Source organism: Seriola aureovittata, chromosome 5 (assembly GCF_021018895.1).
Source record: "Seriola aureovittata isolate HTS-2021-v1 ecotype China chromosome 5, ASM2101889v1, whole genome shotgun sequence".
NCBI classification, from domain to species: Eukaryota; Metazoa; Chordata; class Actinopteri; order Carangiformes; family Carangidae; genus Seriola; species Seriola aureovittata.
In genome coordinates, this window is record NC_079368.1 from 9,805,155 (window position 1) to 9,818,932 (window position 13,778).

Consider the following 13,778-nt stretch of genomic DNA (forward strand, 5'->3'; position numbering starts at 1 on the left):
GTTTGGATTACACTATTCCTTACTATTACCGCCCTGCATATTCTCATCTTAAATTTGTGATTATAAACAGACAGAGTTTGCTGTAGTCTGAACTGTTGTAGCTTCAGCCACAGCTTGTGAAATAGGGCAGCAGCAGAGGGCCCTTGAGGAGAGACAGACCTCACACACAGTGTGTCTATGTATAGGAAGGGGTGACAATGTTTTCCTTGTCTTTGGCTTACATGCAAAAAAAAAAAAACCCAACAATAGCAAAATAAGTCAAACTTACAAGTCTGATGTAATTGTTTTGATATTTCTTGTATTCGTCACCTAGCCCACAGAAGAGCAGAATGTGCTTGGATTTTTTGTGCCTGAACTCTGGCTTCTGCTGGTGACAACTGATCTTGACTTGTCAAAGCCAGAACTCTCCACTCTTTGTTTAGCCTCTGTTGAGGCAGAGAGCTCTTTGTTGTGGGGAACTATCCAGCTCTGGTGCCTTTTCACCAATGGTGGAGGCTAATTAAAGAGCTATCAGCTTTACTCCCCCTCACCTCTGGTGGGGTCGTTTAGCAGATTTGCTATGTGAGACTGTATTGCCATGTGCTTTGATATTGGCTGTTGATAGGATGTTTACATAGTAAGGTGTAGAGGGGGGCACTGACACAAGGATGACTAATTTTTTCCTATGGAACATTTAAACACTGAACCAAACATACATCCCTGAATAGCACATGGCAGTGTTTCTCTGGCTGGCCCCAGTCTTGCAGTAGAATTGTCAAAATGCACATTTGATAGTATTTGATATGATTGATGGTAAAAAGATGTTATCACTGTAGGCATTGCAATCAATATCACCATGTTGTTATCTATCCTTTCTTTTTGTTTTGATGTCCTGTTCAGGCTGTTTTCCAAAGCTAAAGAGACGAACCAGAATAGCACTCAAGTAGCCCTCCGTTGATCGTCTCCCAGAATATAGAATTACTTGATAGTTAAGTCTTGGATGAAAAGAAGCAGTAAATGAATACTGCACAAACTTAAGTAGGTTGCTCATTACACCCTGCAGAGAGTGGCATTGTAGAATAATCGCTTGTGTTCTAATGGAAAAGATCCTTTTATTCAGATTCAAAAAAGATTATTTTAATAGTATTTTAATTCCCATCACATTACATCGGATAGCCTCTATAATTCAAGCTGAGTATTATTCCACTCACAGTTCCAGAAATACTTAACAATGAGCTTTCACATGTGTTTCATGCTGAGGCCCTCTGACTAATCTGCCAAACTATTTTCCAGGGGATCTCTGAAGACCTTCATCCACACAGTTCACCTGCTGCAGAAGCAAACCGATCTGGGCCAGCTCCCTGTGTCAGATGTCCTGTACAGGTGAGGGCATTACTTTGCTTCATCTGAAAGGTAATTATTAGTGAGTTTCCCAACTTGTAACCGCTCTGTATCTCTCCTGCTTCAGACTTTTGCTCTTGGAAGGAGGCCCAGGCTCTCCATCCTGCCTCCTGGGGGGCAAACACAGTGTGTCCTGGGGTTTTGAGGACATGCTACCCACACCTGATAATTCTGCTGGAGGAGCAGAGAGTAAAGGTACAACATCCTCCTAAAAATGTTTGTGTAATAAGCCTCCAGAGCACATGGAGCACATTTTCTCATGTAAGGCTCATTTGGCCTAAATTTATTGTATTTTACTGTGAAGACATTTGGGCTTAAGATGAAACTAAAGACTGGATTTGTGACTGCGAGAGTTTTAGGGGATAAAGCAGAGGAGAGGAAAGTGATGTTTCATTCTCCACCAATCGATCAGCTGACCTTGTGTGTGGTGGAAACTGATCAGGGTGTATATCCATGTAAAGCAAGTTGCATATTTGCTCATATTTTAAGATAATCTGATACTACATCAGTATTGAGTCTTTTTACCCAGATCTCTGAAGGCATATCCAAAGAGTAAACAAAGCAAAGAGATTCCTCCACCTTGTTTAGCATCCTAATTCTTCTGCCTGGTTTCATCCACTCCTCTGTTGATACCTCCCCCTACTTTTCATCTCAGTTGTCCATCATATGTCTATCATTAACCTCCAACTGAATTTATTTATTTATTTATTTTGGTGCATGTGTCTTGCAGACACTGACCTGGGGCGCTGTCTAGCCACAGACGGGCTCTATCTGTATACCACTAACTCCTCTGGGAGAGGACTCAGCAAGCTGGGCTCTGGTTTACATGGGACACTGAGGTAATGTGACACTCTTTCCCGCCTGCCTTTCTTTGTCTGCAGCATTCAGAGAACAGCAAGAGACAGAGACAGAATGAGAGAGTGAAACACTAAAAATATCCCTTATCACTTACCCATCCCAAGGCAAAAAATATGCTACATTATTTCCTGGACATTTTTAAACCAATATCTGCAGGACACAGTCACATCCTCCCCAACTGTCTTTGATTGAGGTGTGATGTGTGCTCTGCATCTTAATTCCATGCTATGGTAGCAAATTGCCCAATTTGCAAGCAGCTTCCTTCCACACTGTTTTTAGAATTCAAAGAGTTCAGAGTTCATTTTCACACTTTCAGAATAGCTTGAGGCAAAGATACATGTGTCAGATTTAGGCTTGTGATTTTTATGCTAGAAGTATCTCTGTTTTGTTGATTACATCTGAGAAAAAGTCACAAAACATCTCTGTAGGGAAAATGAATTCTAATACAGTGAGAACCACCGTAAATAACCTGTAGGAACTAGCACAATCAGCCATAGTCATGGCAGGCAATGGACTAGATTTCTAAACTATAATAGATTTGAAGTAGTTCACCACAGCTTTTCTTAGAGGACACACTGTCAATATATTGTCATAGTCAGCATTCAGTTGGGTAAACAAGATGTTTAAGTCTGTTGAAAGTATTTTAAATACTGCAGAGAACTGTTGACATAATGCATCAGCAGATTATCACCATGTAGATAATGTATACATATTGCTGTTTTTTCTGTTTGGAGATAATTATTTGTTTAAATACTGGCATATTTTACATCAACCTCTGGTGTCTCACATGGGTCTTTGACAAATTATGTCAAGCAGAAAAATAAAGCATTCAATTAATCCAGTGAAATGAATGCTCTGTGTTTGTGTAGGGGTTTCGTGTACTGTCGAAATGAAGAGTTGGAGCCCGGCTGGGTGGTGTTCAGCAGCGGTCGCCTCCTCCACCGTCCCTCCTCCTTTGATGCCAAGCCTCATCAGCTGTGCCAGGTCATTGACCCCTTCACCCTCCAGGTACTGTTGTTATTATTATTCCACTATTGTTTTTATTTGATGTTGTACCATTGAGTGTATTTGGCATCGTAAATCTTTCCACATCCTGCATAAAATTATAGTTATATTTGTCATTTCAGTTCAGATTTATTGTTGCATAATAGCATAATAAAAGTGACTTAGTCATACAAACCATGCTCACGTTTTGGCAGCATGTCTTTCCAATGAGGATTCAATAAAGATACAAAAGGTGAAGAGTTAGGGGGGAATTGTGATGATACATACATGAATTCAGAATTATCCAACCAGCTCTTAAAAATTCAGTTAATGTGCACGGCCATAGCCAAGATTAATGTTCACTGTGTCATTTTCAGGTGTGCCAGATTGTGCCCATGCCAGCCCATCACTTCCCTGTGGGCAGCAGCATGACCACGCTGCACCTCTGCTCAGACGGAACCTACCTATACTGGGTCTGGTCCCCAGCCAGTCTCAACGAGAAGACGCAGAAAGGCCACTCTGTTTTCATGGATGTCTTTCACTTGTCTGTGAGTACTACAGAATATCCCCTGCGATACACAATAGATTCAGCTGTATTTAGTATGCTTATGTCTGTTTTCCATATTTGATGTTTTTCTCTCCCCTGTCCATGGTGCAGACACAGACAGGATTGTGCGTCGCAGACATCTTGCAGGAGAGGGTTATTCTTACTCGCAAGGAAGGCGAATCTTCCAAGTGCTTGAATGAACTTCTCTTGAGTCGAATGTCACGCTTCCGGGCCTCCCATTCTGCCACATTGGCTGCTCTCACAGGCTCTGCAATTACCAACACAGTCAAAGAGGAACAGTCTGGTAATTCATCAGCAAAATGCTTTAATGTGCAAATCCTATGGATCATATATGTGATTTTCTATATCTCACTGGTGACACTTTTCTGTTTGACTCTTTTGAAGCTGTCAACACTAGCTGTGGACTCCCTCTTAAGACTCTGAGAAAGACCCCAATGTATGTGTGTGGAACCTATCTAGTGATGCTGGTCTCACCTCCTGGTGTATCCGGGAGCTCTGCCACACGCTCCTTATTTGGAGGTACCAGCAGCCTGTCGTCTCTCAAAAGTAAGAGCACACACATACAGTGCTAAATCCTCACTCTGTTTACTTTTTTGTCATAATGTCTGACAGTTATTTTCTTTGGAAAAGTCCAAAAATGTCATGTTTAGGTTTTACGTTTGGTTGAGACTTGAAGGCCTAAGGATGAATGATAATTACACCTATATTACATTACATTTGAAAACAGATCACTTTTAAATATAGACAATAACAAACATTTTTGTTGTCTTTCTTGTCTTGTCTTATGATCAGTTTTAGCCTCCAGCCTGGTCTTTAACCTGGCTGATGGTCAGTTCAGCAGCCGCGCAGACCTCATTGATGCTCCTGGCAGTTCTCTAGGCAGGGGAGCCCAGGTGGCAGGGCTTGGTGAGCTCAACTTTTGTCACATTGCACTGGTATATTTTGAACTTGCAGAAGATAGTCACACAGTGCGTGGCCAATGTAATCGACATTTGATTATGCGAACTTTGACTTCACAGGAGCATGTTATGATGCACTGAACAACTTGATCTGGACCTGTTCCAGTGATTACATAGATCAGTGGTGCAACCCTGGGAACCAAGCCTTTCATCATGTGTGCCATAGGCTCGGTGTCAGCCATGTCATCAAAGAACCCAAAGGTAGACACATACTGCACTGAAACCTCAGGTTGATTTCTTTATGAGGTTAAGTCAGAAATTTGATCATCTGCAAAACCTGTCCCTTCACAGAGGAAACTGTGGCCACTGGCGAGGTGATCAACCAGCTGCTTCATCATGTAGGTGCTATGTGTATCCACCAGCTCAACCTGCTGGCAGCAAGCAGCAACAGCTTGCCCCTGGGCGCCCTGCTGGGTAAACAACACCCCATTGAGGCGCGTCACTTCAGCAGCATCTGTGACATTATGGAGAAGGCCATGGTCAATGGTGATACCTGTATCATCCGCTGCATCTTGGTGGTGTTCCAGGTTAGTTTCCAGGTGCAGCTTGGGGCAGTTCAAAAAAAAGTCTCAGCTATTTTCTTTGTTCTTTAGTTTATTGATGATCTTTCCCCTCTAGGTGGTGTTTAGGTTTTTCAATCCTCAGTCGGAGCAGAACAGGGAGAGTGTACGCCGTTCTGGGCTACTCCTGTGGCAGCTACTTATGGCTCCGGTTGACCAGATAGGAACAGAGATTCAGAGAGAGGTGTGCCTGGCCATCAGGTAAGTCATGAATACGGTATACAGCACAGTATGCTATACATATAAATCAGGAGTAACAGTTAGAATGTTGTTTTGTGTAATCAGTGATGAATCCTCTTAGTTTACCTCCTCTCTGTCTTTGCAGCTCAGGCCTGAATACCTTGTATCAGGGGGAGGCTGAACTCAGCAAACTGCTAAAACTTGTTCTAACGGAAGGTGAATATTTAACACGTTCACTTTAATACAGCTGGCACTTCTACTGTTTTGTGGCGATTATAGCTCATATGGCGTATGTTTGTGTGTGACACCCAGGTGAAAGAAACAGTGGCCTGTCTCAGCTTCGGGACGTCATCCTCACTAACTTGGCAGACCAGCTACAAAAGAACAGATTTGGGAGTGAAGAAGACGACCACTACAGGTAAGTGGCAACCCTGTTCCAACAATATCACGTCTTGGTTTACAAACCTAAGTTAACTGAGTTGCTCTGTGGGTATCTACTGGTTTAAAGTCCTTGAAATTTTTCTCTTCTACAGATTGAGTGATGAGCTGCTGCATTGTATCCTCAAGACTGTAGTTCGGGAATCTTGCCTCATCATTACCAAATGTCAGACTGTCGCCCGAGACGACTTCCAGAAGCTGCTCTCCACTGTGCCAGTATGAAAATCTGTTGAGCAACACTTTGTACATTTGTACTGATCAAGATCACATGTTTTGTGAGTCTGCACTTGTGCCAACTTGAGATGGTTTCCCTCTCTCTGTAGGTGGTTTCACCTAGTCTGCGCTACCTCATGGCTGTTCAGAACCACCTCCTCAGTAACACCATTCTAATCCGTCCAGATGATAACGACGACAGTGACAGCTCCCTACAAGGGGAAACAATGAAGGTACAGGTAAACATCCCCTTTAAATACCCCTTCCTCTGTGCATGTGGAGCATGCGGAGCATGTGTTTGTGTATCTGTCAATGAGAGACCAACCTATGAAGCGGTGCAATGGGAAATATTTGTTTGGTGTTGTTATTTGATGTTATGCTTAGTAAGTTGTGCCTGTTGCAGTTTTAATGATATCAGTTAACTGAGCTATATTAACTAAGGATGTGTTGTTTTTAGATATTGCCACTTATGGTTACTGATAAAAGGATAAAAACAAATCATCTCATCTTTAAACCAACAGTCCAGATTGTGCTGATATACAGAGTTGTTCTTATCTGTAGGCGTAAAAATGAAATAAAAATAGTGTGTACATACATTTCCATATTGCCTGAAAGACATGTGATCACTGAAAATCTTGGAAGCAGTGTTACGTAAGTGTGGGCCTATTGTGTGTGTTGTCCTCAGGAGCTACAAAGCAGTATCCTGTCCCTAGCAACCAAGATCCTGGTGGGATGTGATGAAGTACTGGAAACCCTGCAGCAGGTGACCACAGCCCTGATAAACAGCGACATCCCTGACAGAGAAACAAGGTGAACTTTTAATTTCATCTTTTTTTATTTTTTTATTTAAAGAACTTTTACAGGGTGGGAAAACATCTGACTTTTGATGAGCAATGCTTGATGGATACCGTTATCGTCTACCAGCAACTTATTTTATTATATTTCATGACCAGACTTTTTAAGTCTTTGGTGTCTGCTGTGTTGCCATAAAACCATAATGTAACTGACAAAAATAAATCCAGACATGATGTTCTCATAGTTGGCTTTAATGCAGTATTTCACCGTGAAACAAGATTTAGCTAAACCTGAGTAATGCCGCAGCCTCCTTTTTAAAAAAGAATAAAAGAGTGCTTGAGAAATCATTTATGGACGCAGGCTTCTAAAGTCACAGTGGCTTTTCAGTGGAAATATCTCGATTTCTTTGTCATATAATTGCACTAAGGATACATCAACTTAACATTTTTGCCCAACCCCTTCTTTCTATCCTCAGGTTGAAAGGACTGGAACAGGTAACCAAGGCCACCATGCTTGGGCACCTGCTGCCAGTGTTGCTCACCTCTCTGATGCACCCTAACCTGCAGACCCTCATTCTTGCTGATGCCCTCATGCCACAGTTGGTGCAGCTGGTCCTCTACACCAGCCAGGTTGGCGTCTTGCAAGACAATTCTTTCATTAAATAAAAAGTTATTTCTTGTTGCTCTTTTTATTTAAGTAATTACTTCCACTCTGTGTTTTCCAGACTGCCCTGTTACTAAAGACTCAGGCTCCTCTTTTCACTGAGGAGCCTCCACCCGTGGGTGGCGCTCTAGGGCAGGGGGCGAAGGCATGTGCCACTGATGACAAGTATGTTTTCTAAAGATTCACAAATTAATTCATCGATTATATATTGGATCACTTTTCTGCATAATTTAGCATTTTAATGAGATTAAAACCAGATTCCACCATGTTTACAGAAAAGCAAGTGATAACTTAAGTGCCATCTGCTCTGTCTGTGAAAAGCTCAGTTTTCTAAAAGCAGGAATGTGTTTGTGTCCTTGATATTAGAATTCTTGACGAACGTGAGGAGCCAGGTTTCTTGACTGGACTGAAGATCCCAGCCCCATGGGCTGCTGGGAAAACGGTAGAGACAGTGCACCCTGTGAGAGACAATTACAAGTTCAAGGAGACGGTACACATCCCTGGAGCACGTTGCTTGTACCTTCGCTTTGATTCTCGCTGCTCTTCACAGTATGACTATGACAAGGTAATGACCCTCACAGCACACCAGCTGTATGGTCTTCACTCTTTGCAGCTGTTAAATGTATTTTGTGCCATTTCTTAAGTGTCGCCAATCTTTAGTTTGGGGATTTTCACCCAAAATATATTCTCTGATATTTTAGTTGGTTATCTACGCTGGTCCCAACACCAACAGTCGTAAAGTAACAGAGTATGGAGGGAACACTCTAGGATATGGCAGTCGCAGTGTCTTGGGGACAGGATGGCCCAAAGACCTTGTCAAGGTACAAGAAGCTGTTTTGCATACATACATACACAGTGAACACACAGAGCACATGCAGCCTTGAAAAGCTACAATTTTTCTCTTCCCTGTTTTAGGTCGAAGGAGACACTGTGACCTTTTCCTTTGAGATGAGGAGTGGACGTGAACACAACACCCCTGATAAAGCCATGTGGGGGTTTTCCTGCACTGTCAGAGCTCAGGTAAAACCTGGGAACACTGGCACTTGACAAACATCTGTACTAAGCATTGTTTAATCAAACTGGCAGCGTGGAACATGAAGAACAACAGCTACTCCTGAAGATGCTGTTTGTTTTTGGTTGCAGGAGTCATCAGAGGATGTCTCTGGGGGCCTCCCCTTCCTGGCAGACCTTGCTTTGGGTCTGTCAGTGTTGGCCTGCTCAATGCTCCGCATTCTGTACAACGGACCAGAGGTGACAAGGGAGGAAGAGGCCTGCCACGATTTGCTCTGCTCAAAGCTGCTGCAAAGGTGACACAGTTAAAATAGCACAAAAAGCTACCACTATGGTATTGTCTGCCCATGTGATAGATACAATATAGTACAATGCAAGCTGCTGGCAGCCAAGATGACAGACAGGTGACAAGCTGTGTTTTTTCTCTAGGTGCCAGTGGCAGGTGGAAGCAAATGGTGCAATCTCTCCTGCCCTCACACCCAGCCCTTCACCTCTGCCACTCACTATTGAGGAGGACCGGGAGTTCATCTACCCCTCTGACGTGCTCATCCCACCTCCAGGCCTTATGCCAGGGACCTACTTTGACTTGCCTCGTATCCGCCTCCCTCCAGGCGTCATGGGAAGGCTACGAGAGGTGTCTGGAAGGGCTCGTCCACAGTTCCGTCCCAGCATCAAGTAAGAAGTTCATGCTGTTACAGTAGTAGAGGATATGCATGTGTCATCTCCATGCTGTATGCAGAAATCACAGTGGTCACCGCCCCAGAAGTGGTAAACACAAACACTGATAAACAGAGGCCATTTTGAAACAATTCTTCCTAATTTTTCTGTGTAACTTTAAATAATCAAGCACAGAGTGAGTGAATTATTTAATATAAATATAAAAATTTTACAAAACTGTCCACAGATGATCAGAATATCCTTTGAAGTCCTTGTGATTTTGATTAGGCAGACACATCCTGCTTTAAAATAGGACCAGAAATCTAGGATTTGTGTGTGCCTTGAGGCTGTGTTCATACTGTAAATTTTCAGTTCTGTTCCAACGGCTGTTTTCGACATGTTTGTACTGTAGCTCTCCCTATTCAAAGCAGCCATAGTTTTTGTATGTTTATGAATAAGGGAGGTGATATTGCTGATATCGATGCATACCCACTATAAAGTAAACATCTGATTGTTTTCTTGTCAAGTGCATTATGTAACTTTTATACTCAACTATTTTTTCTTCAAGGGAGGTGATCAGACCAGATGTGATGGAGGAGGTTATCGTATCTTGTGTCATCAAACACCTAAGCCTGGTGGATGCCCTTCAGTCACTTGTCAACTACCAATACCGTGAGGATCACGCAGAGGAGTATGACCTGGTCTGTAAGATCATGGCTGAGACATTCAAGAAGATCAATGCCATGGAGCGTCAGCTACAGGTAAAGTTACACAACAAGGTTTTTTAAAAAAAAAAAACATTATGCTTTAGATTATGTTTGCGTGTTAAATACACACTGTACACATTATGCATGTTGCTCATTTCCTCTGTTTTTAATGAAGACATTCAAGCAAGTTCTTTCTGAAGTAGTTTAATTTGTAGTATTTGATATTGGCTACAGGAAATAGGATTAATGGATTAATATAATGTTCATCATATTTGTAATTGTCAGGATGCTGAGGATGTGACAACAAATTTGAGATATTTGCATGACAGGCAGTATATTAAAATATAAAATATAACCTGGAAAATTAGGAAATAAGGTCGAGACTAACCAGAGCACATGATTTTAGTGAAGAAAAAAAAAAAACTTTTATTAATATTAATAAAAGTAAAATAAATCAGGTTACCAACTTGAACAGAAGCAAAGAGTGGAAGACTGTTAATCTGTGTCTAATTATCTCCCGTGTTGCGTTCAGAGTGTAGCAGAATTGGAACAGAAGTGGCAGAATGAGGTAGAGGAGGCCCAGCAGGGAAAGCTGGAGAACAACGCTCCTTTCTTTCACGACTACCACTTCTTTGAGGTACCCTTCACTATTCAAATATACACCATGTGCACAGTTTTCAATTTTTGCTCAAGAGATAATTCCATTACCACTACCATTTGCTGTGATTGTTTTGTTTTGCTTTTTGTACCAGAACAAAATTAAGGAGCTGGAACTACTCTGCTCCCTGAAGGAGGTCCCACTTGACTTTAGTGACTTGGAAAATGTTGTCCTTGCATTGAGGCAAGTAATTCAGCTAGTCAGTTAGTTAGTTGAGGCAAACTATATGTTAGTCAATATCCTAACACTATGCATCTGCACCAACAGGGAGAAGTTCTTCCAGGAGGTAAACACCACACACATCAGAAGTAGCACCCCACTTGTCAAAACTAAGGCGCTGGTGAAAAGTCTGATGAACCGCACCGAGCTGCTGCTCCATGTTACCATCGCTCCACATTGCAGAAGCCTAACCACCACACCTGCTGGCACACCAGGTCCAGGTACACATAATCTTTTTATGTCTTCTTATGGTGCTAAGTAGCTGCTAAGTGGAACCTTGTTTTGATTAGAGACTTGCTCTTTCAATGAGATTTTCAAGCTGCATGTTGTCAAACACTCACACTATTAAAATGTCCTTGATCTAGTGTTCTTATTAAATTTGTGGGTACAGTTACGTAAGTCACACGAGAGCCTGACTTTAATGAATTCCTGGAAATGCATTGTTTGATTGCCTTATTTCTGAGAATCAGTATTTTCATTTGTGAGTTATTAATTCCTGCATGATCGGTAAGTGTTTTAGTTACCCCAGGACATCAGTGATGGCAGATGAGTTTGAGTTTCAACTAATTAATCAAATTTTTTGCGTCAGCCTCTAAGTCAGTGTCAGACGCCAAGACCGTGATCCCCTTGGTAAAGCAGCCAGTCTTCCTGCGCAGCATGTCTGCACCCTCTGACCTGGAGATGATTGCTAACCAAGACTTGGAGTTTACGCACGCTCCACAAAGGTCTGTGTTGATTTTTTGAGTTGAGTTTTAATTATAGTGAATCAGCGGAATGAAACAGAGATTGAATTTATTCTTTTACTGGTTGTCTTTTTTTTTTTTTTAAACTTCAGGAGGCGACACCACCCTACTAGTCATCGCAGCAGCTCATTTACCCTGCTGCAGTCTCTGGCCATAGAGGACAACCGTGACAAGCCAACATACAGTGTGCTGCTGGGACAGCTCTTTGCATTTATTGGGACAACACCTGATCAAGCTGTTAGTTTCTTACTCATCACTCAGTGCCATTTTTTTACTGAGTTGTTTGTTGCCATAGCTGCATGAGAATCATTGTGTGAACTCTGGTTTGACATTGAGATATTTACCTGTCATTTCTGTAGGTGTCAAGCAGCAGTTTCCTGTCTGCTGCGCAGACACGATGGAGACGTGGCAGCACACGGAAGCAGGCTCTTGTTCATATGAGGGAGTTGCTCACTGCTGCTGTTAGAGTGGGTGGGGTCACCCACCTGGTTGGGCCTGTCACTATGGTACTGCAAGGTGGCCCAAGGTAAGAGGAGAGGCTGAACCACAATTAACAATCAGTAACTACAACAAAAACTTTTGAAAGACTCTGTAAGGTTTTGCATTGCAGCCATCATATTAAAGTATTATACAAAAAACAGATAATGGCTGAGTATAATGGCCCAGATTGTGTCTGGTTCCTCTACACATCTGTGTTTGTGTGCCATCTGTGCAGGATTGAGGAGCTGACCTGTGGTGGAATGGTGGAGCAGGTGCAGGAAGCCTTTGGGGAGACCATGACGTCTGTAGTGTCACTATGTGCTCGCTACCCCATTGCTTGTGCAAACAGTATTGGCTTGCTTTGCACAATCCCCTACACCAGGCAAGAGAATCCATCTTAAATTATCGCTCTTTTATTATTCCTATGCTACTAGACCCTGATATTGCTGACCCTCATTTGTTGTCTGTGTTGTCACAGGAGTGAGGAGCAGTGCCTAGTCCGGAGTGGGCTGGTTCAGCTTATGGACAGCCTGTGCAGTCTAAGTGGTCAGAGGGAATGCAGCTCAAATGAGAAACAGACCAAAAAGCAGAAGGTGGCCACCATGGCTTGGGCTGCTTTCCAGGTGCTGGCCAACCGATGCATTGAGTGGGAGAAGGTGGAAGGTATGAAGTTGGTAGCTACTCATTCTGATTGTGTATGAACAGCGACTAGTGTAAACGTTACTCAGTAATGAGGGCACTTTAACCCATTCATACCGGCTGCTGCGTAGCGCAGCATTGTTGATTCCTCGTCATTTTCATGATATATTTATACATATTTTACATATTTATATGCTGCATGCGTCATGAAAATGACGAGAGAATCAACAATGCTGCGCTACACAGCAGCTGGCAGGAGACTCAATGCTGCGCTACGCAGCAACCGGTGGGAGGGGCAATGTTGCGCTGCGCAGCATCCGGTATAAATGGGTTAAAGATGTTAAGGGTTTGCCACACTGTCAGATGAAATGATTAGTTGTATGGTGTAATGATAGGTTAGTAATAATTGTTTTCGCTCTTCTAAGGTGGGTCGACAGATGCAGTGCACTCTGGTCTGGCACGGCAAGTGTCCAGCCTGCTGACCAATCACCTGGCCAGGGCCACAGAGTGTTGTGGGAATCAGGCAGCTGGCAATGATGCCTTACAGGATGTGCTCAGTCTGCTCAATGACCTCTCCAGGTAGGGTTTTATGTCATGTTTGTATATCATGTATCATGTATTTATTTATATCATGTATTATATTATATATGTATATGTTCCTTTTCTTTTGTTTTTCAGGAGCCACATAGGGAAAGCTATACTTAGCCAGCCAGCCTGTGTTTCTAAGCTCTTGTCTCTGCTGCTTGATCAGAGACCTTCTCCAAAGCTGGTACTTATCATCCTCCAGCTATGCCGAGCTGCCCTGCCTCTCATGAGTGTGGAGGACTGTGGTAATGTGGCCCTGCCGTCATGGAGCTACTCTATTAACACGCTAGATGCTGAGCAGCAAGATGCAAGTGACCCTGCCTCACGTATAGCTGCCTTGCTGCTAGCCAAGCTGGCAGACTATGTAGTACCAGGTTGGTCTCTTTTCCTACTAAATACGTGTGTGATAAGGGGTGGTCCCTGGAAGCAAATACTTTGCTAAATGCTAAAATGCTAAAAACATGCTAAACTGGACGAGAGG

General features: G+C 42.8%; 1 protein-coding gene across 1 annotated transcript in view; it reads left to right on the forward strand.

Annotated features, from left to right (window-relative positions):
* LOC130169425 (probable E3 ubiquitin-protein ligase HECTD4) overlaps positions 1–13,778 on the forward strand; it is a 37,443-nt gene that overhangs the window by 5,436 nt on the left and 18,229 nt on the right. The window contains exons 3-36 of the mRNA XM_056376161.1: positions 1,273–1,362; positions 1,448–1,575; positions 2,111–2,219; positions 3,108–3,246; positions 3,600–3,770; positions 3,881–4,073; positions 4,175–4,336; positions 4,583–4,696; positions 4,810–4,950; positions 5,041–5,276; positions 5,368–5,510; positions 5,635–5,705; positions 5,802–5,907; positions 6,023–6,143; positions 6,251–6,379; positions 6,826–6,950; positions 7,411–7,564; positions 7,660–7,763; positions 7,965–8,163; positions 8,300–8,419; positions 8,514–8,618; positions 8,742–8,905; positions 9,039–9,284; positions 9,835–10,027; positions 10,506–10,610; positions 10,726–10,818; positions 10,903–11,071; positions 11,440–11,575; positions 11,686–11,830; positions 11,953–12,119; positions 12,309–12,455; positions 12,552–12,736; positions 13,138–13,291; positions 13,391–13,671. Of these exons, the coding sequence (XP_056232136.1) occupies positions 1,273–1,362; positions 1,448–1,575; positions 2,111–2,219; positions 3,108–3,246; positions 3,600–3,770; positions 3,881–4,073; positions 4,175–4,336; positions 4,583–4,696; positions 4,810–4,950; positions 5,041–5,276; positions 5,368–5,510; positions 5,635–5,705; positions 5,802–5,907; positions 6,023–6,143; positions 6,251–6,379; positions 6,826–6,950; positions 7,411–7,564; positions 7,660–7,763; positions 7,965–8,163; positions 8,300–8,419; positions 8,514–8,618; positions 8,742–8,905; positions 9,039–9,284; positions 9,835–10,027; positions 10,506–10,610; positions 10,726–10,818; positions 10,903–11,071; positions 11,440–11,575; positions 11,686–11,830; positions 11,953–12,119; positions 12,309–12,455; positions 12,552–12,736; positions 13,138–13,291; positions 13,391–13,671 (5,045 nt within the window). The remainder of the gene's footprint in view (positions 1–1,272; positions 1,363–1,447; positions 1,576–2,110; positions 2,220–3,107; positions 3,247–3,599; positions 3,771–3,880; positions 4,074–4,174; positions 4,337–4,582; positions 4,697–4,809; positions 4,951–5,040; positions 5,277–5,367; positions 5,511–5,634; positions 5,706–5,801; positions 5,908–6,022; positions 6,144–6,250; positions 6,380–6,825; positions 6,951–7,410; positions 7,565–7,659; positions 7,764–7,964; positions 8,164–8,299; positions 8,420–8,513; positions 8,619–8,741; positions 8,906–9,038; positions 9,285–9,834; positions 10,028–10,505; positions 10,611–10,725; positions 10,819–10,902; positions 11,072–11,439; positions 11,576–11,685; positions 11,831–11,952; positions 12,120–12,308; positions 12,456–12,551; positions 12,737–13,137; positions 13,292–13,390; positions 13,672–13,778) is intronic.